The 25,298-nt window shown below is 44.2% G+C and overlaps 1 protein-coding gene across 6 annotated transcripts in view; it reads right to left on the bottom strand.

Annotated features, from left to right (window-relative positions):
- The window catches only part of IRAK4 (interleukin 1 receptor associated kinase 4), a 112,080-nt gene that overhangs the window by 9,260 nt on the left and 77,522 nt on the right, over positions 1-25,298 (bottom strand). For 4 of the 6 annotated variants that reach the window (XM_083365217.1, XM_083365219.1, XM_083365218.1 and 1 more), the window contains 4 exons: positions 24,211-24,320; positions 22,480-22,663; positions 8,117-8,179; positions 5,058-5,216 (listed from right to left, as the gene is read on the bottom strand). In XM_083365217.1, the coding sequence (XP_083221343.1) occupies positions 5,058-5,216; positions 8,117-8,179; positions 22,480-22,663; positions 24,211-24,320 (516 nt within the window). Of the gene's footprint in view, positions 1-5,057; positions 5,217-7,450; positions 7,616-8,116; positions 8,180-22,479; positions 22,664-24,210; positions 24,321-25,298 lie in introns of those variants that run through there. The other 2 variants (XR_014492793.1, XM_083365220.1) reach the window with 2 other exon arrangements.

Genomic DNA, 25,298 nt, shown 5'->3' with positions numbered 1-25,298 from the left:
GTTGTTCAGGTATTTGAATCCCACCACTGTATGTGTATTATATGTAAGATCGTTAACGTTAATAGTTAAACAGTTGTATTATTCGTGAGGTAAACACCATGACAGTCGAACACGTGGGAGTTTTGACAGCTGTCAAAACCTCCCCAGCAAAGGCGCAGGTGCAGCCAGTTGACAGCTCTCCGCTGTCAACACAAGCACTGAACCACGCACGCGCCCAGCCATGTGGACGAAGGAGCTGTCAAACACAGCCTACAGCGGATTGGCTCCGGAATCCCGGCAGGAGAAGAACGGCCGCTGATTGGACTAGCCGGCCGGCTGCCGGCTATAAAAGTACGAACCTCTAACACCTGTTTGTCCGATTCTAAATAAACCAGTTAATGTTAAGCCTGCTGTCTCTGAGTGGTCTGTCAGCCACTTCACTGGCGACGAGGATGGGATCCGCTTCGCCGAGCTGAAGTCACGGCCAGGGAAGAGAGTTCCCGGCCATCCGAGCGAGTCATGGCTGAGTCACTTGGAAGTTATAACTTCCACAGCGGGGCGGATCATTGGACCTAGACAGCATGGCCAAGTTCGGACGCGTCAAGAGAATTTGACACCCGCCACCCAGAGTGTTGGGAGTCGCATCTGGGGCAGGTCGAGGGATTCCTCTTGGTCAGTAAAATTACTGACGACCGAGCGAAAGTGGCAGCCCTCCTGTACATAAGCGGGCCACCAGTATACGATGACGCCGTAGGGCTGTTCAGCCCAACTCCGATCGCGGAGGTCCCCTACGCCGAGCTCACTGACAGGCTCAACAAACATTTTATGCCAGCCCGCTCAGAGCTATATTGGAGAGTGCAGTTCGCTCATCAACGCCAGCGGCCGGATGAATCTGCGAACGACTTCATCACAGGAGTCCGGCACGTTGCGCGAAGTTGCAGATTCCCAGACTTAAAAGACCGGATCCGGGACCAAATCGTCATAGGGCTTAGGGATGAATGTCTCCAAAAAAAGATCATCGCCAAGCCAGACATGAACCTAGCGGAGGTCTCCCGGGAGGTATTGGCGTACGAAGACAGCCATCGGAAAGACCCCGCACATCCAACCAACGAACACCACGGAAGCGTACATCAGGACGAGACAACTTTCAGTGACGACGACGGAACCATAGACCTAACCGATGTAGATGCCATCCAACGCCGGATGGAGAGACTACAAACCCGTCGAAGCAACCTCAACGACAAACAAAAAACACGGAGCCACATTCCCCCACGAAGCTACAACAGGGATCTGCGAGCCACCTGTGCCAGCTGCGGGGGCAACCATGCCCGAGCCAGCTGCCGTTTCCGCAATGCAAAGTGCCACAACTGCGGAAAAACCGGGCACATCAAAACAGTTTGCCGGAGCCGACCCCGCAACAACCTGCACGAAGTGGAGGCCACCCCCCCAGGTACGAAACCTAACCGAGCCTATAGGAAAAAAACCCCGGGAAGTTTAGTGGAGGCGGTAGACAGGGTCCACCTTCTAAGCCCCAAAGTAAAAATTAAAGCCAAACTCCAAGGGGTCGCCGGCAACATGGAGGTCAACTCCGGGTCAGCAGTGTCTTTAATCTCCCTAAGAACTTACAAGGAAATTTGCCGGCGCAACAACAAGAAAATTCCCTTAGAGCCCCCCCCATGTGCATTTGGCAGACTATCAAAAAAAACCTATCCTACTCAAGGGGAAAGCCCGGGTATGGGTGGAATTTAAAAAATTTCAAGGACCCCTAGACGTGTTAGTGACACAGGGAGAACGCATGAACCTAATAGGGCTTAACTGGTTTAGCCCCTTAGGCATTGCAATCACGGGAGTCAACGCAGTACAGTCCTCAACCCTCGAAGCCGTCTGCAAACAATATGCAGACGTCTTCGACGGCTCTCTGGGGAAGTATACAGGACCACCCATCTCATCAAGTTTAAACCCAACCGTACAACCTATCAGGATTAGGGCCAGGAGGGTTCCATTCGCCCTCAAAAAGAAAATTGAGGACGAACTGGAACGCCTTGTAGAGCTGGGGGTATTAGAACCTACTGAAGGGGGAAGCTGGGAAACCCCTATAGTGACCCCTATCAAACCTAATGGCCAAATTTGGCTCTGCGCTGACTACAAAGCCACCCTGAACTTAGCCCTGAGTGCCCACACTTACCCGGTCCCGGCGGTAAGAGACGTCCTCGCTTCCATCCGCTCGGGCGCCATCTTTGCTAAACTGGATCTCACACAGGCGTACTTGCAATTGCCTGTAACCAAAGAAACTGCGGACGCGCAGACGATCATCACGCACCGCGGGGCATTCAAAGTCAATAGGCTACAATTTGGCATTTCGGCTGCCCCGGAAATATTCCAAAGCATAATGGAAAAAACACTGAAAGGGATTCCCGGGGTCTGTCCCTACTTCGACGATGTACTCATCGCCGGAGAGACAGAAGCTAACTTAGCTGACAGATTGTCAACTGTCCTAGACCGGCTCAGAACAGCCGGTCTTAAGTTAAAAAAGGAGAAATGCTCCATCGGAGTTCCTTCCACGGAATTCCTGGGATACAGGATAGCCGCCCAGGGCATCCACCCCACAAATGAGAAGCTCAAAGCTATCAAAACGGCCCCCAGCCCCCAAAATAAGCAAGAACTCCAGGCTTTCTTGGGGTTATTAAACTTTTATCATGCATTTTTGCCGCACAAGGCAACTATTGCGGAGCCCTTGCATAGGCTATTAGATAAAGGCACGCCGTGGTCCTGGACAAGGACACACGAAAGCAGTTTCCAAACCCTTAAAGACATTATTTGCAATAGCTCCACCGTCACTCTATTAAAAGAGGATGTTCCCGTTTGCATCGCTTGCGATGCCTCCCCATACAGGATAGGAGCCATCCTAAGCCACCTAGACAAAGACGGGACGCAAAGACCAATAGCTTTCTACTCACGAACGCTATCCAAGGCAGAGAGAAACTATGCCCAAATTGATAGGGAGGCTCTGGCTATTGTCACCGGCGTGAAGAAATTTCACGATTATCTATACGGCAGACCCTTTACCATCTTCACTGACCACAGACCCCTGTTAGACATTTTTACGTGGAACAAAGCAACCCCACAAATACTGTCCCCAAAAATCTTACGGTGGTCTACCTTTTTATCAGCATACTCTTATAAGTTGATACACAAACTGGGGAAGGAGTTAGGACATGCAGACGGCCTCAGCAGGCTTCCCTTACAGACGGCAGACCCAGACCCAGCTCTGGCCGGAAATATACTGGCCATCTCAGAACTGCCAGAGTGCCCGCTCTCAGCCAAAGACATAGCGACCAACACCGCTAGGGACAAACTCCTTAGCAGAGTCCTACACTGGGTCATTGCGGGATGGCCGGCAAAATGCCCCAACCCCGAATTCCACCCCTTCTTTACAAAACAACACGAATTAACTTCCCACTTAGGCTGCCTTCTATGGGGAAACAGAGTGGTGATTCCGGAGAAAAATAGGCTCCAGACACTCTATACACTGCACAAGGGGCACCCCAGGGTGGTAAAAATGAACTTGCCAGAAGTTACGTGTGGTGGCCGGGAATTGACAGCAACATCGAGGAGCACGTAGGGGGGGTGCTACCCTTGCCAATTAGCCAGATCAGACCCTCCCCACGCCCCAGTCCACAGATGGGAAACCACTAAGAACCCTTGGTCCCGCATCCATCTAGACTTTGCCGGACCCATACGGGGACAAAGTTTTTTAATAATTGTAGACAGTTGTTCAAAATGGCTCGAAGTCATCCCCATCAACAAAACCACCACAACCTCCACCATCCAAGCACTCAGAAGGGTTTTTGCAACTCATGGCCTCCCTGATGTCCTTGTTTCCGATAACGGACCACAATTCACTTCTCGTGAATTTCAGATGTTCGCTATGAGGAACTCTATTAGGCATGTCACGTCGGCTCCATTCCACCCGTCATTGAATGGCATGGCAGAGATTATGGTGAGGTCCACAAAAGCATTAAAAAAGTTCGTTAAAGGAGACTGGCACCGCCGCCTCAGCCAGTTCCTCCTTGCCCAACACATTACCCCTTGCATAACCACAGGCAAATCCCCGGCGGAACTCAGGTGGGGCAGGAGGCTAATAACCAGGCTAGACAGACTGCACCCCCACAGAGCGAACTTCGACCCAGGGTAGCCTCCCCAACCTCGAACCTTCAACCCAGGACAAGCCATCTGGGCAAGGAGTTACACAAACAGTCAAAAATGGGTACAAGGGGTCATACTTCACCAAACCGGGCCCCTGTCATACCTGATAGACGCGGGTCCCGATGGACAAATGCAGCGGCACGTAGACCAACTGAGAGCGCGAAGACCCAAAAATAACTCCCAGTCACCCTCTGAAAGCCTAGGCTGGCCGCCGCCAACCAACCCCGCACCAGATATTCCAGCCCCACCTAACGACACTGGCATGCCACTACCACAGCAGGGGGAAAGGGAGCCTTACAACAGAGCACCCCCACGCCGTTCCAGCCGATCCAGGAGAGCACCCGCCTACCTTCAGGACTACAAGTGGGCAGGAAGCAATCAACAACAGCAGGGGGGAGGAACTAATCCGGGGGAAGGGTAATGGGTGTATTATATGTAAGATCGTTAACGTTAATAGTTAAACAGTTGTATTATTCGTGAGGTAAACACCATGACAGCCGAACATGCAGGAGTTTTGACAGCTGTCAAAACCTCCCCAGCAAAGGCGCAGGCGCAGCCAGTTGACAGCTCTCCACTGTCAACACAAGCACTGAACCACGCATGCGCCCAGCCACGCGGACGAAGGGGCTGTCAAACACAGCCTACAGCGGATTGGCTCCGGAATCCCAGCGGGAGAAGAACGGCCGCTGATTGGACTAGCTGGCCAGCTGCCAGCTATAAAAGTACGAACCTCTAACACCTGTTTGCCCGATTCTAAATAAACCAGTTAATGTTAAGCCTGCTGTCTCTGAGTGGTCTGTCAGCCACTTTAGTATGTATGTAGGTACTTTTGAATTGCATATATATAGCATCACTATATTTAAAATTTATACCCTTTCAATATCTGGCCTCCGGTTCTTCTTCTCATGCAGACACTGTGAAGCAATTGAATACATCTGTTCAATTGAGGTGATGTTCCTGTTGCTGATTTTTTTATCAACATAATGTTCAATAGTCTTTTCTTCATCTTCAATTTCCTCCTTGATGGACAGCTGATGGAGCAGCAAAAGTATTAAAATAATATTACTTCATAATATAAGAATTCCATAGGGAAGAAAGAAAAACAGATTGTTCTTGTGAATTGATTAAAAGTAATAAAGCAAGCTGTGACTGTATGATGGGATGGGGCAATGGAAGAGGTCATATATTTGTATCACCACCCTATTTATAGATCATCTTGTACATTCATTCCAAGAGGGGCTGTTGAATGCCTTACCCTATCATAGGGGTAGGCAACATTGGCTCTTTTATGACTCTTGGACTTCAACTCCCAGAATTCCTGTGCCAACCATTGGCTCAGGAATTCTGGGAGTTGAAGTCCATGAGTCATAAAAGAGCCAAGGTTGCCTACCCCTGCCCCACGTGGTTAAAGGAGTAGGAATCCTTATATTATAGAATGCAAATAAATAACACATTTTTCAGATTTCCATGTTATGTTTTCCTTAGATCTTGATAAAACCTTTTCTGTCCTTTTTTTCACAATGTTACAGGTTCCCATCTTCTGGAGGAAAATTTTGAAGTTAAATGGACAGTTGTATATATTTGAATAACATTAAACATTTGCTTTAATACTGAACTTGAATATTCTGCTTAATATCTTCATAATTTTTATTGATAGGGAATTACTATCTCCAATTAAGATAATGCCCAGTTTCCTTGTTTCATATGTCATACTTCTTTCTTCAATTTCCAAAAGGAATCAAGAAACTTTTATTCTACCTTTCCATGACTTGATACTTTTGCTATTACCAAAGAATCAACAGAAACACACAGCCACACTGGTTCTTATACTTACACTGATTTAACTTTAAAATAAACCAGCATATGGGCAAAGTATTTTTTTAAATTCCCCAATATTGACATTACAAATCTTTGATGTTCATTTCAATGATTACTCTGAATCCGTTTTAATTTTGTTAGTTGAGAAATCGTGTCCGACCCATCGTGACCCCATGGACCACGTTCCTCCAGGCCTTCCTGTCCTCTACTATCTTCTGGAGTCCATTTAGGCTCACGCCTACTGCTTCAGTGACTCCATCCAGCCACCTCATTCTGTCGTCCCATTCTTCTCTTGCCCTCAACCTTTCCCAGCATTAGGCTCTTCTCCAGTGAGTCCTTCGTTCTCATTAGGTGGCCAAAGTATTTGAGGTTCAACTTCAGGATCTGGCCTTCTAAAGAGCACTCAGGGTTGATCTCCTCTAGGACTGGCCGGGTTGATCGCCTTGCGGTCCAAGTACTTTCACAGCCATACATTGCAACTGGGAAGACCATAGCCTTGACTATATGCACTTTTGTTGGCAGGGTGATGTCTCTGCTTTTTAGTGTGCTGTCCAGATTTGCCATAGCTTTCCTCCCCAGGAGCAAGCGTCTTTTAAGCGTCTGTGATATTGAATAGTTTGCCTTGGATTCACACTGAGATCATTCTGTCATTTTGGGATTGTATCCCAGTATTGCTTTTCCTACTCTTTTATTGACTATGAAGGCTACTCCATTTCTTCTGAGGGATTCTTGCCCACAGTAGTATACCTGATGGTCATCTGAATTAAATTCACCCATTCCTGTCAATTTTAGTTCCCTGATTCCTAAGATGTTGATGTTCAGTCTTGTCATCTCTTGTTTGACCAGGTCCAGCTGGCCTTGATTCATGGATCTTACATTCCAGGTTCCTATGGAGAATAAATCTTTACAGCATCGGACTTTCCTTTTACCACCAGACACATCCACAGCTGAGCGTCCTTTCGGCTTTGGCCCAGTCACTTCCTTCTTTTTGGCACTACTAGTACTAGCCCTCTGCTCTTCCCTTTTTGAAATGTGTTTTTCTGCACTTTTTTGTTGTAATTCTGTCTCTTACTGTTAAAATAACCCTACCATTAACATTTATGGATTACTGCCTTGTGGTGAAGGGGCTTGCGTAACTCAATGAAGCTATGAGCTATGCCGTGCAGGGCCACTGGAGAAGGAAATGACAACCCACTCCAGTATCTTTGCCATGAAAACCCGATGGACAGTACCAAAAGGCAAAAACGCTGGAAGAGGAGCCCCTGCTCAAGAAAGCACATGTACAGGCCCATCTGAAGTTTCCCAATGAACATCTGAATGATTCAGAGGAGAACTGGATGAAAGTGTTGTGGTCAGATGAGACCAAAATAGAACTCTTTGGCATCAACTCAACTCATTGTGTTTAGAGGAGGAATGCTGCCTATGACCCCAAGAACACCATCCTCACCGTCAAACATTTTCTGCTAAGTGGACAGGACAATTTCACAGCATCAAAGGGACGATGGACAGGGCCATGTACCATCAAATCTTGTGTGAGAACCTCCTTCCCTCAGCCAAAGCATTGGAAATGGGTCGTGAGTGGTTATTCCAGCATGGCAATGAATCAAAACACCTGGCCAAGGAAACAAAGAGTGGCTCAAGAAGAAGCACATTAAGGTCCTGGAGTGGCCTAGCCAGTCTCCAGACCTTAATCCCATAGAAGGTTTGAGCTGCCAAATGTCAGCCTTGAAACTTTGACGACTTGGATAGGATCTGCAAAGAGGAGTGAGACAAAATCCCTCCTGAGATGTGTGCAAACCTGGTAGCCAACTACCTCTGTGATTGCCAACAAGGGTTTTGCCAGGAAGTACTAAGACATGTTTTGCCAAGGAGTCAATTACCTATTTCACTCATTAAAATGCAAATCAATTTATAATTTTTTTGAAATGCATTTTTCTGGATTTTTTTGTTGTTATTCTGTCTCACTGTTAAAATAAACCTACCATTAAAATTATAGACTGATCATTTCTTTGTCAGTAGCAAACGTAAAAAATCAGCAGGGGATCAAATAATTTTTTTCCTCAGTGTACATAGATACTATACATAAACAAACATGCCAAGAAAGAAAACATACCAATAACTGGGGATCTCGATTTTCATCCATAGGACTAAGCCCAGTTATTATTTCGAGTAATACCTGGAAACAGATGGAAATCAATATGTGAAATACATATCACAAGTTTTCACCAAATATCACTGCACGACAATCAATGTAAAAAAAATGCTATTTTATTTCACCGAGGGATGCTCAATTACCTTAGCAACTAAGTAAGTTTCAGTACAATTCTAAAAAGACTTAGTGTAAGGACCCTCTTCAGCTAACCACCCAAGAAAGCAGAACTCATTTTTAAATAATATTTTATTAATTTTCCAATTTTACATTTAAGTATTTAAAAAGTAAAGTGGTGGCTGGGTTAATCAATAGTTCAATAACAAAATCTTTAGCACTAATCTCAAGTTACAACATCAAATATTTCCTCCTTTCCCCTTAACATTTACTGTCTCGTATTTAAGCTAATGCAATTCTTGTTATGACTTCTGGTTTGCTGCTACAGCAGTCACAGACGTTTGGAAGGCAAGCTCTGTCTTCCATGTGCGATTTCTCATTGCTGGGGGACCCTGGAGAGGTTCAAAAGTCACCCTGTAGGGGCGACCAGCAAGGAGGGGATCTCCGCTTGATTGCGGGAGGGCGGTAGCCCTTTCACTCGATCTGTCGCAGCCCTCCAAACTGGCAGATGAAAGACCGGCCATAAAAAAATGGCTCATCACTAGGCTGCAGACAGCCGAAGTCAAACTTACTACCAGGCACCTACAAAGCAGCGCAGATGAGACTGGGTGAGATCTGAACCTCTCTTCAATCTTAACTACTTTTTCCACCTGTATAAGCTGCCCAAAGTATTTCCCCCCCTGTGGAGAGAAGGAAGGGAAACTCTATTCCATCTTCTAAAAACAGTGGCGACTGACTATCAGTAACCTGATTTTAACTGGATTTCTGTCTTTGCAAAACCTGAGGACTAAAAGACTTCTTATTGAAGATTTGGGTTTTTATTTGCAAAAAAGAAGTAAAATTGGAAAAAGAACTATAAAAATCTTGGATTAAAAAAAATCCTAAACAGTATGGGTGACATCTTGTGGCTAAACCTGATATTACAACCTGTTATTGTCTAAAAGAGACTTGGCTTAAAGTCCAGACTATAGATAAGACTTTTGTAACATTGGCAATCAGCTGTCAGAAGGCCAGCTGTGTTCTATGCTCAGTGATAAAATTACTTTCACTCTCTGATTGTAAAGCTTTTAATTCACACCACTAAGAGACCATGGATGAAGAACAGGAACAGATTTTATTTATGTTGAAAGCAATTCAGGAAACTATTCTTAAAGTCACTGATGAAATAAGAAGTTACAAAAAAGAACAAGATGTCAGCCTAGATATACGAATCCAAACTTTGATTACAACTAAAGAATTAACTACACAGAATATAATAGAAGAAGTGGAGCAATCAAATACTATGATAGAAGATTCAACTGATCAACAAACACAGTTAATGGAAAACACAGAAAAGGGAAAATCCAGAAAAGGGATTGACAACACTGAAAATGGAGAAGACTTTCTATATAAACCAGAAGAAACCTGAGGACCAAGAAGAAAAACAGACCGAAGGGAAGATAAACATTTCAGGACAACTATGCTGAGAGAGAAAAATAGAGAGGCGATTTGCTAGTCCCTCCAAAAAAATGGCGACTGGATGGCCTTTCTTATTTCAGACAATATATATAATAACAGAGGGAGATCTATTCGATGATTTAAAAGCACAGATATGGAAGGCGAGTGGGCAAAGAAAGAAAGTTAGAATAAGGCTGAAGAAAATTGGGGCTTTGATTTATTAGTGAGGATTAAAATAGAATATACTCGATTTAACAAGATATGTACTTTATATACTAGATTTTGTTATGAACTGAGATAAAGAAAACTGGTTATTTTAAAATTTGGAAGTATAAATATTAAAAATTAAATTTGAATATTGATTTGTTTATGAAGGTTGAATGTAAAACTAATTAAGATATATATAAGCTAAAAATATATTGATAAATGTAATAAACATGTTTTTACTTAGCTGATATAAAAAGTGCACTAGCTTAAATATGAGATAGTAGACATTAAGAGAAAAAGAGGAAGTTTTTGATGTTGAAACGAGAAAAACTGGTTACTAAATTTAAGACGTTTGGAAATTAATAGAAAATAAGAATGTTATACTGTATTATCAATTAGTTGAAGTAAGATGGTGGTAAACAGTATATATGCAAATAGATAAGATGTGTATTCTGAATATTAGATTTTGTCATGAATTGTGATAAAGGGAACCTCGGTTACTTAAGATTTGGAAATTATAAATATTAAATGTTAAAGTTAAATATTAATGGGAAACTAAAAATTGAGGAAAACTAATTAGGACATTGATTGTCTATAAAGACTGAATGTTAAAATAATAAAGATATGTATAAGCCAAAAATTATAAATATAAGTTATTTTATTTAATTGATATAATAAGAATTGTATTAGTTTAAACAGGAGTTAGTAAATACCAAGGGGAAGAGAGAGGAAAAATTTAATGTAGTAGCTTGAGACTTAGTTAGCTCGCATCTCAAGGTCTTACTCCAGTTTCATTTCTCTATAACTGTCTCCTGGTAAGGGGGACACATACCTTTCTCAAGCGGATAGAAGTGGGAGAGGAAAAGTAGAAGCAAAAGTTATTCCAAGTGAACACAAAGTCCCCCCTCCCCACAGCAGAATGGCAGACCCCAAAACAAAAGCATATATGCAGGGAAAATAATAAGAATTTGGGGACCTGACATACAGCCCCCCCCAGAAGAAAGGGAAATCCACCTAAAAGACAAAAAGGGAAGGGGAACAAACAATACAGGTAAATCAATTAGGTTTATCAGGATATTGAGAATGGAAGTGTCTTAGAAGTTTAGGGGGTCTAACATGTTTCTGGTACACCCATTCTAGGCAGAAGGAAGATTCTTCCAAGCTACTAAGTATTGTGTCACCCCGTGATATATTCAAGAGGCCAAAATGTCCTTAATCTCAAAGCGTTGTTCACCCTCAACCATGACAGTAAATGCCTGAGGTGTAGGAGGTCTAAGGTTAGAAGTGACCTCTGGTTTGAACAAACCAGTGGAAAACGGTGGATTTTCAGCAAGTTCTTTGGCAAGTCCAATTCAACTGTCACAGGATTGATGTTGCATTTGATAGGGAAAGGTTCTAAAAATTTAGGGCCTAACTTCTTAGAAAGCTGTAAAGACTGCAAATACTTCGTGGAGAGGTATACTCGGTCTCCAACTTTATATGGTTTTTGCTCCACCCTCTGTTTATCGGCCTGAGTCTTATAGGCTTCTCTGGCTTAATCCAGAGCTTTCCTGACTACTGGCCAGGTATTCTGTAACTGTTTAATCCACTCTTGCAAGGAAGAGATTTCAGGCTCCTTGGTAGGGAGTTCAGGCATGGCTACAAATGTCTGACCATTAGCTACTTGAAATGTAGTGAAACCTGTACTGGAGTGGCCAGCATTATTATAAGCCACCTCAGCAAATGGTAACAGGTCAGAGCAATTATACTGCTGATAATTAATGAAACATCTCAGATATTGTTCTAGAACTGAGTTCAGTCTCTCTGTCCCCCCATTTGTTTGAGGATGATGTGAAGATGATAACCCTTGACTAGAACCCATCAAGTCCAGAAAAGCTTTCCAGAACTTAGAGGTGAATTGAACCCCTCTGTCTGAAATTATATTTGTGGGGCCCCATGAAAGCAATATACATTTTGCACAAAGAGTTTAGCTGAAGTTTTTGCAGTTAGGATCTTGGGGCATTGAATGAAATGAACTTGTCTAGAGAACAAATCCGTTACAACCCAAATTACAGTGTTTCCAGCACTCTCAGACAATTCCACAATAAACTTCACAGAGATCTCTCTCCAGGATGCTGACAGACTGGCTACTGGTTGAAGCAGTTCTGGGGATTTCCCTTGCTGCCATTTAGCCGCTACGCATGTGGGGCAGGTGGCTGTAGAGATGGAAGTCAAGGATATGAAGGGGCCATGTGTAGCAAACTGCCATGCCTCAGTATCTTGTTTACCTCATGTCTATGAACTCACTCCAATTAGCACCACCAAGGACTGCCAGGAACCATCAAGATATTTGAGACTCTACCCTGGCTGGGATGTTTTTAAAGATTGACAAGGGAATACACCAATAACAATGCTATTTGCTGTGTGCTCTTTGCTGCTTGTTAAAACTATATAAAAGTAATAAACTCTGCGTAGGCAGGCAGACATTTTGGACACCCTGCTATGACTGGTTTCTGAATCCCACATCTGGTGCCCGAACAGGGACCTTCCTCTGGGAGAGCAACTTCCAACATACTTGCCTTCGTCTGGAATAGACCCCAAGGTGCACCTTCCTCCTATGGGACCCCTCAAAGTTAAGTATGGGTTGCAATCTATCTCACCAACAGCAACAGCATGTACAGGAACTTCGATTCCTGCTACAAAAGTCAGGGCTTAAAGCGCCTGAGGCAGAAATAAGGAAGCTGATTGGAGAGATAAGGAAACATTGTCCCTGGTATCCGGAGCACGGGATGCTCCATTTACAGGACTGGGTAAACATAGGGCATACTTTACATCTTGAACCCCAGGCTCCAGTTCAGATATTACATCTATGGTTTCAATGCCATCACGCAGTGGAGAAATTTGGCTCTGATGCTTTGGCAGGACAACAATTGACCACAAAACCTCCACCGGATTATGATCAAATAAATACCCCCCCGAAATCATCTTCAATTGAACCTTCAGCTCCTCATGAAGAGATTAATTCTTCTGCTTCTTCACGGACATTGTATACCCCCATGAGGCAAATTTTAGAGGAACAATTAGCAAAAAAGGGGGGGGAATGTAGAAGAAATTGCTGACGGGTCTGCTCCCTTTGCTCCAGTTGATGCTCAGATTGTTTTACCAGCTGCCACTTTACAGGTTTCTTCTGAATGCGCATACTGAGCATTTGGAAAAGTGCCTGTTTCTGGCAAGCCTCATCAAGCCTTCTCTAACATCGGGCAGAAGGCTACTGAGCCGTATCCTGATTTTGTTAACAGATTACAGGATATAGGAACAGCCTCTTATCAAACCAATTTATTGGCAGCCGCTTTATCGCAAGGCAGCAAGCCTCAAGGAAAGTGTTATAACTGTGGTAAACCCGGTCATTATAAAAGGGAATGTTGAAATCCGGGGGGGGGGGTATGTCTGCAGCATCCCGCAGCCCTTTCTATCAGGTTGAAACCAAAAGCAAGTTTTTTTCCCTGTCTTTTTCTTTTAATCTGGCTCTTTGGACTATTCGATTCCTTTTGTCAGAGGTGAGGACACCTCCCACTTCACACCTGCAAAAGACCCCAGGTTCAATATTCCTTTTAGTCTTTCCCCACTGTCTTTTGAAGTTGGTGGGATAAATTTTAAGTAACCATAAATGTCCCCCTCCTTTTAATTAAAAGGGGAGGCCTGTTTTGGCCTCAAACTCCAAATTGATGTGTGTTTTGTTCTGTTATATATATACCGTATATACTTGAGTATAAGCCGACTCGAGTATAAGCCGAGACCCCCAATTTCACCCCCAAAAACTGGAAAAAGTTGTTGACTCGAGTATAAGCCGATCCGCCGTTCTGCAAGCCTCTGCCGCCAGCAGAGGCTCGATCCGCCATTTTGCAAGCCTGAATACACAGGAATACCCTGTGTGGCCGCGGCTCTCGGGGAAGCCCTGGCTGTCAGCTTCCTCGCTCCACGCTGCCATTCGGGGCCCGCGCGTTCCCCGGGCAAATCGCGGCGCCCAGCAGGCGAGGAAACACGCCCGCTCCAGTCGCCCCCCCCTTCCCTCAGGAGACGCGAAGCAAGTGACTGCCCGGAGCTTACCGAGGACTTGCTTCGGTGCTTCCAGGATCGCGCGCACCTCTCCCAAGCCGCCGCCGTCCGGAGACCTGCCGACGTTTGGGGAGGTTTGGGGAGGCGCCCAAACCTCCCCAAACGTCGGCAGGTCTGCGCGGAGGAACGGAGACCTGGGGAGGTTTGGGGAGGTGCCCAAACCTCCCCAAACGTTGGCAGGAGGAACGAAGACCTGCCGACGTTTGGGGAGGTTTGGGGAGGTGCCCAAACCTCCCCAAATGTCGGCAGGAGGAACGAAGACCTGCCGACGTTTGGGGAGGTTTGGGGAGGCGCCCAAACCTCCCTAAACGTCGGCAGGTCTGCGAGGAGGAAAGGAGACCTGGGGAGGTTTGGGGAGGCGCCCAAACCTCCCCAAACGTCGGCAGGAGGAACGGAGACCTGCCGACGTTTGGGGAGGTTTGGGGAGGCGCCCAAACCTCCCCAAACGTCGGCAGGTCTGCGCGGAGGAACGGAGACCTGGGGAGGTTTGGGGAGGTGCCCAAACCTCCCCAAACGTCGGCAGGAGGAACGAAGACCTGCCGACGTTTGGGGAGGTTTGGGGAGGTGCCCAAACCTCCCCAAACGTCGGCAGGAGGAACGAAGACCTGCCGACGTTTGGGGAGGTTTGGGGAGGCGCCCAAACCTCCCTAAACGTCGGCAAGTCTGCGCAGAGGAAAGGAGACCTGGGGAGGTTTGGGGAGGCGCCCAAACCTCCCCAAACGTCGGCAGGAGGAACGGAGATTTGGGGAGGCGCCCAAACCTCCCCAAACGTCGGCAGGTCTGCGCGGAGGAACGGAGACCTGGGGAGGTTTGGGGAGGTGCCCAAACCTCCCCAAACGTCGGCAGGAGGAACGAAGACCTACCGACGTTTGGGGAGGTTTGGGGAGGTGCCCAAACCTCCCCAAACGTCGGCAGGAGGAACAAAGACCTGCCGACGTTTGGGGAGGTTTGGGGAGGCGCCCAAACCTCCCTAAACGTCGGCAGGTCTGCGCGGAGGAAAGGAGACCTGGGGAGGTTTGGGGAGGCGCCCAAACCTCCCCAAACGTCGGCAGGAGGAACGGAGACCTGCCGACGTTTGGGGAGGCGCCCAAACCTCCCCAAACGTCGGCAGGTCTCCGTTCCTCCGCGCCCTGCCTGCCTGCTTCTTTCCGCTGCGGAAAGAAGCAGGCAGGCAGGGCGCGGAGGAACGGAGACCTGCCGACGTTTGGGGAGGTTTGGGGAGGTGCGCGCGCACCTCCCCAAACCTCCCCAAACTTCGGCAGGTCTTGGACGGCGGTGGCTTGGGAGAGGTGCGCGCGATCCCGGAAGCACCAAAGCCTCGGCCGCGCACAAGTCCTCGGTAAGTTTTTTTGTTGACTGGAGTATAAGCCGAAGTGGAATTTTTCAGCCCAAAAAGTGGGCTGAAAAATTCGGCTTATACTCAAGTATATACGGTATATATATATATATATACCGTGTATATATATATATATATACCGTGTATATATATATATATATATATATATATATATATATATATATATATATATATATATATATATATATATACACACACATACATACATTTGGGACATTAAGCTTGGACTTGGAATGGTGAGAAAAATGGGAGATGATTAAAGGGCCCTATAAAACCATGTTTGCTTGGAATCACCTCCTGATTTTTCTCGCTTCTTGTAGGACAAGCCATATGTCTAAATGAATGTTGTTTTACTAATATTTGTGTATATATGTCTGTCTGTGTTGTTCTGTGTTATTCCAAGACTTGGAAGAGGGTTAAAACCCCCTCTAATAACAATAAACAAAAAGGCCTTATTTAAAAACAAACAAACAAAAAGAGATTTGGAACATGGAGCTCATTGGCTTGTGAACAGCTCCCTGAAATTATAATAATAGTGATTGGTTTGCCTGGAGAAAGTATGAAATGAAATTTTTGTATGTGAAATTGTTTATGCCGGCAGTTGGAATGGACGTGAATGAGTTAATTTGCTGATGTGTAAATTTGTGTGTGTGTTATCCCTCAAAACCCTACCACCCCCACCTCCGTCCCAGGCTGTGAAAGGAACAGTAAATTGCTGATTTTATTGTTGTAAGTGTTTGCATGAGAAGAGTTTTATGGGGAATCTATGAGTGAATTTATGGAAAATGCATGTGAAGGAGAGCAAGCTATTATTTTTTAGTGGCAAGATTTTTGTAAAATTCCTTTTACCTTTTCTTTTTCCCCTCCAGTCTCTTTCTCCCCCCCTCCCCACTGTGTTACTTTAAGAGTGAGAGAGAGAGAGAGAGAGAAGAAGGGGAGGGCTGGTTGTTTTAACTGTTTTTTTCTTCTCTGCTTAGAATTCTGGTCTGAGAAAGGGAGGGGTGGATGTGAAATTTAATACCCACACTTGCAGTTTCAGCTTGCAGTTTTTTTTCTGGAAAGAGGAGACAGTACTTGTTGGACCATTCTTTTTGAAATCTTTGAGTTTTAAAAGAAATTACTCTGCATTGTTTTGTTTAGATTTGTAAGTTTTAACCTACTTGATGGAAGTTTGTTTCCATCTGATTGGAATCTGATTAAATTGGAATTTGACTAACTATATTGAAAGCAATACTAAAGTTTAATATAAAACTGTTTCAGTAACTCAGAATATCTCATTCAGTTTGTTTATTTTTTGTGGAGTTGTTTTTTTTGTTTTCTTTTTTATGTTTTCTTGTCTGTGCAGGACACATTGATGGATACCTGGAAGGTGTCCTACACTGCAATACAGTCATCCCTGCAACGCTCAGAATTGTCTGCTGCTATTTTAGTTTTTCATACCTTTTCTCAACAGCCTTTTAATTTAATTTCTAACTCTCATTATGTGTGTCAACTTATTTTTAATCTTCCAGATGCTTACATCACACCCAGGATTGACCCCAATCTCATGGCTCTGTTTTTAACTTTGCAGCAACTACTACAAGACCAAAAGCATTTATACTTTGTTTCTCACATACGCAGTCATTTGTCTCTTCCTGGACCTCTTTCTGAAGGCAATAGTCATGCTGATGCTGCTGTTCATGTTTTACCCACTTTGTTTTCAGATCCTTTCTTCAGTCACTCTTTTTTTCATCAAAATGCCAGGGGGCTGGCACAAGCTTGCCATATTCCACTTGACCAAGCCAAGCAAATTGTTTCATCCTGTCCCCAATGTTCTGGGGCATCCCCCTCAGGGGACACAGGAGTTAATCGCCGTGGTTTTGCCTCTAATCAACTATGGCAAATGGATGTCACCCATGTTCCCTCCTTGGCTCCCTAGAAGTATATTCATTTATCTATTGATACCTATTCAGGAGCACTTTGGGCCACACCTCAACGAGGGGAAACAGCTAATCATGTTATTTCTCATCTTTTTTCAGTCATTACTGCCTTCCCTCCTCTTTAAAAACTGATAACGGCCCGGCCTATTCTTCATCGGCCTTTTTGCAATTCTGTACAACCTGGAATATTGTTCTTACTCATGGGTTACCCTACAATTCAAAAGGTCAAGCCATCGTGGAACGTGCTAATCAGTCCTTTAAGGACTGTCTTCACAAACAAATAAAAAAGGAGGGATCTGTTTTAAACAACTATCGTCCAGTCTCCAACCTTCGCTTTCTGGCGAAGGTTGTTGAGAGTGTGGTGGCGTACCAGCTCCCTCTGTTCCTGGAGGAAACTGATTATCTGGACCCGTACCAATCGGGCTTCAGGCCCGGACACAGCATGGAGACGGCATTGGTCGCGCTGGTGAATGATCTCTGGAGGGCTAGGGACAGGGGTTGTTCCTCTGTCCTGGTCCTATTAGATCTCTCAGCGGCGTTCGATACCATCGACCATGGTATCCTGCTGCGGCGTCTCAGGGGGTTGGGAGTGGGAGGCACCGTTCTACGGTGGTTCTCCTCCTACCTCCAGGGCCGCTAGCAGTCGGTGTTGACGGGAGGGCAGAGATCCGCCCCGAGGTCTCTCATTTGTGGAGTTCCTCAGGGGTCGGTTCTCTCGCCCCTCCTGTTCAACATCTATATGAAGCCGCTGGGCGAGATCATTCGTGGTTTTGGGGTGGGGTATCACCAGCACGCTGATGATACCCAACTTTTTCTTTCCACCCCGAACCAACCCAGTGATGCCCTCTCCGTGATGTCCCGGTGCCTGGAGGCGGTTCAGGTCTGGATGGGGAGAAACAGGCTTCGTCTCAATCCCGCCAAGACTGAGTGGCTGTGCATATCGGCATCTCGGGTTAACCAAGTTATTCCATCCTTAATGATGGGGGGTGAGGTGTTACCCCCCGTTGATAGGGCTCGCAACCTGGGCGTCCTCCTGGATTCACGGCTCAATTTTGAAGACCATATAGGAGCCGTGACCAGGGGGGCTTTTGCACAGGTTCGCCTGGTGCGCCAGTTGCGTCCCTATCTGGACCGAGATGCCCTACGCACAGTTACTCATGCGCTTGTGACCTCCCATTTGGACTACTGCAACGCTCTCTACATGGGGCTGCCCTTGAAGACCACTTGGAGGCTTCAACTGGTGCAGAATGCGGCCGCGCGAGTTGTAATGGGGGTTTCCCGATACTCCCATGTAACACCTCTACTCCGCGAGCTGCATTGGCTTCCGGTTGCCCTCCGGGTGAAATTCAAGGTGCTGGTTATTACCTATAAAGCCCTACATGGCCTGGGTCCGGGTTATTTGAGGGAACACCTGCTGCCGGCATCAAACGCCCTTCGCCCAGTGCGCTCCCACAGGGAGGGTCTGCTCAGGGTTCCGCTGGTGAGAGTTTGCCGGCGGGTGACACCCAGGGACAGGGCCTTCTCAGTGGGAGCACCTGCCCTCTGGAACCAGCTGCCGGTGGAGCTGAGAACTGCCCCCGACCTCCGATCATTCCGCCGGGGCCTGAAGACCTGGCTCTTTGAGCTCTCGGGCCCAGGCTGAGGAGAAATTTTTAATTGGGGTTTTTTAATGTGTACAGGGTCAATTTAATATTTTTAATTTGGTTTTTAACTTTTGTATGTTGGATTTTTTAATTCCCTGTAAACCGCCCTGAGTCCTCAGGGAAAGGGCGGTATATAAATGTAACTAAATAAATAAATAAATAAATCTCTGGTACCCAATTTGTCTTGGGTAACACAACAGGTTAAAAAACTATTATTTACCTTAAATCAATTGAATGTCTCTATTCAAAATTCGACCGCTTATCAGAGACACTTTCAACAGAAAACAAGCTTGCCTCCCCCTCTAGTATATTATCGGGCATTACCAGACAAAACATGGTTAGAGCCTGTCTCTCTGATTAATTGGGCAGGAGGATATGCTGCTGTGCTTGCTCCTACAGGACCCTTGTGGATTCTAGCACATTGCGGCCACCCAGCTAAGGATGTCATGGCACCAGTCCCCAAATCCGGTTCCAGAAAAATTAGCTTTCTACATGCTTGGTCCCTGTTTGTACCCCTTCTGCAGCAATTCAAAACTTCACTGGCGTGAGCAAATTTCTATTGAATAAAAAGTTTAACTATGTTTAAACTATGTTAAACTAGTTGGGGGTTGACTGCCTATGATCCAACCCCTGATGTAATTGCTTTGCACACCCCAATAGTAGCAGGCCCTGAGAATATAACATGCACAAAAATAGTTAATTGTACATCTTCAAGTAAAAAACTTCACTGTTTTCGTATTAGTTCACCTGTTTTAAACTGTACAGCTTTTGAGGAGACTTCCTTTAATTTTGCTCATGTTTGGCTCCCACAAGGATGGTTTTTTACATGTGGTCAAGAAACTTTTAATTACATTCCTGCTAATATTTTATTAGCCATAAAAAACAGATTAGAAACACGTTAAGATAGGCAAGAAAATGGTAAGTGAGCACCTGTCCAGCCTAGACGAGTTCAAATCACCAGGACCAGATGGATTACACCCCAAGGTTCTCAAAGAACTGGCAGATGTGATCACAGAACCACTGAACTATATTTTTCAAAGATCCTAGAGCACTGGGGAACTACCAGAGGACCGGAAAAGAGCTGATGTAGTTCCCATCTTCAAAAAAGGGGAAAAAATAGATCCAGGAAACTACAGACCTATCAGCCTGACCTCAATACCTGGGAATATTCTGGAAAAGATAAACAATGAATCAGTGAGCACCTAGAGGCAAACAGAGTCATTACTAAAAGCCAACATGGGTTTGTCAAAAACAGATCATGCCAGACAAATCTTATTGCATTCTTTGACCAAGTGACAAAGTCCAAGAGGAATACTGTGGATATAATTTACTTGGACTTCAGTAAGGCATTTGATAAAGTAGATCACAAACTACTACTTGATAAGATAGAAAGTCTTTATGGTCTGAAACAGTCTGGTTTAATGTGGTACTTATGTCTTTCTGACAAACTAAATTCAATGGGCTTTATTAAGTCCGAAACAGATGAATGCGTGTTTACCAAAAGATCCGGTAATAGGTATGAGATAATTCTTGTTTATGTCGATGATATTGTTTATATTGGTCCAAATAAGCAGATGAGTGAGGTTTTTGCTAAAGCTTTACAAAAGTTTTTCACATTGAAGTGTTTAGGGTGTATTAACACTTATTTAGGTGTTCAAATTGCCAAAACTCAGAAGGGGTTTAGTCTCACACAAGAAGAGAAGATTGAACAACTGTTACATCACTGTAACATGGAGGACGTTAAGCCTGTGAGTATACCAATGCAAACTGACTTTCACATTTTGGCACATGAACCAAGTCCTGAGTTTGAAGATCAAACACTATATCGCTCAGTCATTGGGTCGCTGCTATATATTAGTAGTTGGACTAGACCCGACATTGCACTTAGTGTTAATCTTTTATCACGACACGTAGGCAAGGCAAAACAGTTTCATTGGACATGTGTTAAAAAGTTATTGAGGTATCTAAAACACACCAAAGACATGAAGTTGTTGTTGGAACCCACACATACTGACTATGCAGAGTTATGTTGTTTTGCAGATTCAGATTGGGCGAGTGATAAGAAGTCACGGAAAAGTACATCAGGTTACATGATGTTTTTAAATGGATGTCCTGTTTACTGGCATGTGCGTAAACAGAATTTTGTTTCTTGTTCCTCTACAGAAGCTGAGTATGCTTGTGTGTCTGATGCATGCAATTCTTTAACCTGGTTTGATGCTTTAGTCACAGATATCTGGACACATCCGATTCGACCAATCACAGTGATGGAAGATAATGAATCTGTGGTTTATATTTCTGAAACACGTTTTACAGGTTCAAGGTCCAGACACATTGACATCCGATATCAAAACATAAGGCAACTGGTGAAACAAGGTTTTGTGACATTACAGTATGTGCCTACACGTGATCAAATTGCTGACATGCTGAACAAACCACTTCCTACAGCCCAGCATGAGTATCTGCGTGAGAAGATGTGCCTTACTTGAGTCTTCACTTTGCTGACGAAAGAAGGGGAATGTCACTGCACGTTTTTTTTTATGTTCGTCAGAAAAGTTCATTTCTAACTGTACATTTCCCCTGCTCTCTGCACCTGTTGTGATAACTTATCTGGTAACCATAGTGAATCTCATATGACTAGCTATGTTATGGTTTCAGTCTGTTTAGTGCGCATGTCTAGAGAAAGTTCTGAGTTGTTATCTGTATTGTTTTATTCTCTTTGCTGTTACTGTCTGTTACGTTAGGATGTAGTGAGCTAGCTCTGTATAATATATATTTAGTTTTTATATTTTTGTAAGTAAAAGGTATTTAGTAAGATTATGCGTCGTGTTTTTCTTGCCTTCCTGCATGCACATCATGCATTCTCTGAAGCACGGTCCGTCGCCCTCTACAAAGGTGATTTTTACCTTGACAGTTAAAACATATAAGGAATGGCTGATGGAATTGGGCATGTCTAGTTTAATGAAGAGAAGGACGAGGGGGGAAATGATAGAAGTGTTCCAATATCTCAGGGGCTGCCACAAAGAAGAGGGAGTCAAGGTATTTTCCAAAGCACCTGAGGGCAGGACAAGAAGCAACAGATGGAACCTAATCAAGGAGAGAAGCAACCTAGAACTAAGGAGAAACTTCCTGACACTTAGAACAATTAACCAGTGGAACAACCTGCCTCCAGAAGTGGTGAATGCTCCAACACTGGAAGTTTTTAAGAAAAGACTGGACAGCCATTTGTCCGAAATGGTATAGGGTTTTCTGCCTGAGCAGGGGGTTGGGCTAGATGACCTTCAAGGTCCCTTCCAACTTTATTATTATTATTAGTGAAGAAAAATGAAATCCATCTTCAAAAGCAGAGCAATTTAACAACCGAGACAGTGTCATTACAGGAAACCCGGAGTTAAATTTAGTTGTGCATTGGACCATCTCAAAGTTGGAAAACAAGGTACAGTTTGTGAGCTACCAATATTTTTTCATTAGGAAAGACAATTTAAGAAACAGAAAGGCAGCACAAAGAGAAAACAATCCTCATTTACTGAGTTATTTTTAAAAATAGTAACTTACCACGCCAAAACTGAAGATATCCGATTTAGGAGTTATCTCCCCTCTTAATGCCTCTGGAGCCATATAAGCTGCTGTCCCAACTATTCTATCTGTTAGAATAGTATGTGTAAATCTTACCGATGTCCTTGCAAGCCCAAAGTCAGAAAGTTTTGGCACAAATGCTTCTGTTAGTAAGATATTTGCACTGGAAAAAAAAGTAAGCTAAAAGTTATTTTTTGTCCCCCCTCCCACCCCCAAAAGAGAGGCAATACATCAAAGAGAAATAACAGCTGGGTTGAATCCAAATGGTGGGGAACCTTTCTGGAATTCAGTTTGATAGGATCAAAATGAAAAGTCTTCAAAATTTGATATTGAAAGAAAAAATTAAAATTGAATCTGCTGTGTAATGGAAACTTACTGTAGAAAAACAAGCTTGCCAAAGAAACTACAATGGATGAGAACCAGGAAAGGGTAGTATAAAGGGAGGATGTAAGATACACATGTAGGAAAAAATTTATCTGGGTCTCCAGAATTGGAAAAGGAAGAATACAAGCTGTAAAAGCAGCTGCAAGAAGAAATGGCAAGCCAGAGAAAATGAGCTGAACTGCAAAACAAGAAAGAACCTATTGTTTTAAGGAGCCATAAAATATGAGCTCAAAATAACTAACTGAATATGTCTAATATTTTATATTATTAATGTACATACTGTATGAATATGATTTAGTATATTTAAGGAAGGTAACAGGAAATATGAAGAAAGTGGTCAGAAAGATAAGATAACCTTTATTGTCATTTTTTTTTTACTGTGGGCACAACGGCACACATCAAAAATGAAATTAAGTTATCCGCTCTCAAAGTGGAATACATACATGACACACACCTAACCATACTATATACACATATGTATAAACCCACACACCTACATATACATAACAAATAAATATTAAATACTGTCCATCTTAAATATACTGTATAATGGAAGGAGGAAGCTTGAGAGTTCACAAGGTTAATGCTGTAAGGAATGAAACTACAGTATGGCTGAATCTGGATGTCCTGCTCTGGATACCACAAAGCCTCCTCCCAGAAGGTAACAGGTCATGAAGAGGATGTGTAGTGTCCCAGATAATCTTACGGACCTTGCTCAAGCAACGCTTCTGTGCTATGTCCTGGATGGAGGGAAGGGAACTGCCAATGATCTTTTCGGCCATCCTTACCACTCTCTGCACTGCCTTCCTGTCTGAAGCAGTGATGCTTCCAAACCAGACTGTGCTGCTGTATGACAGGCTTGCTCTCGATCGTTCCCCTGTAGAAAGTGGTCAGGACAGGGGAAGGAAATGTTCTTTTCTCATGCGACGCAGAAAATGCAGGCATTGCTGTGCCCGCTTCACCAGTTTCTCACTGTTGAGTGACCAGGCAACCTCATAGTACCTCAGCCAATGGGGAATGAGGAGGGATGAGGCAGCTGGGATAGGGTTGTATAAAGAAGGGAATACTTTGGGTTGGAACCTTGGAAAGAACCAAGCTTTGATAGCTTCTCTCCCCGCTTATTGCTATAAATCAAGCCAAAGTCTTTCAGTGTCTTTGCTGGTTATTGGTCAGGTGAGCTTGCCTCTGGTCATGAAGGAAAGTAGCCAGGGGCACATAACAAGTTCACAAGCAATTCAAGGAAAAGAGTAAATTTTACAGCCCTTTTTATCCTACTCCGTCACCCTTTAGAATGCTTTACACAGGAATTAATTTTATAGGCTTTACCTTTTAATATCTCGATGAATGTGATTATTTTCATGCAAGAAAGAGATTCCATTTGATGCCCCATAAGCAATGTTGCATCTTGTTTCCCAAGATATTGGTGAAGTGTTGTCCTTTATAAACAGGGAGAGTAGAAAAGTTTCAGCATTTTATTGGAATCACTTATTTTATTCAATAAAATTAAACTAACAAAAGAATAGCAAAGTTGAGAGCATCTATTCCCAAGAATAAGCAGCACTGACCAATTAAAGCTACAAAAACTCATGAGAATTTTTTTTCAAGATAAGCTGCAGCTAATAATAAGTTTGGATCTTATTTTTTCATGTCACTGATTCCATGAAATGAAACATCATATTTGGCAATTTGGGAAAGAAGTATATCTTTATCTTATTTTTATGTTTAAGTATTAGCTGTCATGAACATTATCCCAATATAGAGATTTCTGTTTCATAAAAAGTGTAGTCACTTTCTAAATTTACACTGTAAATGACTTGTTTCTTATCTGCTGACACTGAATATTAGTCAATTTTGTATGATTCTTATGAACAGAATATACAGTTTATTTATTTATTTATTTATTTATTTATTCGTTTTATATACCGCCCTTCTCCCGGAGGACTCAGGGCGGTGTACAGAGCAAAGTAAGTATACAATAAACCAACAATAAAACAAATAAAACCCCAGATCTACAAATAAAACCCCAAATCTATCAGGCCAGGCCGGCTTGCTGGAATAGATAGGTTTTTAAATCTCGCCGAAAGGTGCGAAGGTCGGGGGCCATCCGGATTTCGGTTGGTAAGCGGTTCCAGAGGATTGGTGCACCCACCGAGAATGCTCTCCCCCTGGGGGTCACCAGCCGGCATTCTCTGACCGGTGGCACCCTGAGGAGGCCCTCTCTGTGGGAACGCACAGGATGGAGGGGTGTTGACGCTGGCAGTAGGTGCTCCCGTAGGTAATCCGGACCCATGCCATGTAGGGCTTTGTATGTCATCACTAGCACCTTGAATTTCACCTGAAAGGCAACTGGAAGCCAGTGCAGCTCACGAAGCAGAGGTGTAATATGGGAGTATCGGGGAGCCCCCAAAAGCGTC

This window comes from Vipera ursinii (assembly GCF_947247035.1).
Source record: "Vipera ursinii genome assembly, chromosome: 6".
Classification (NCBI taxonomy): Eukaryota; Metazoa; Chordata; class Lepidosauria; order Squamata; family Viperidae; genus Vipera; species Vipera ursinii.
This window is presented reverse-complemented; position numbering and strand designations above follow the sequence as displayed.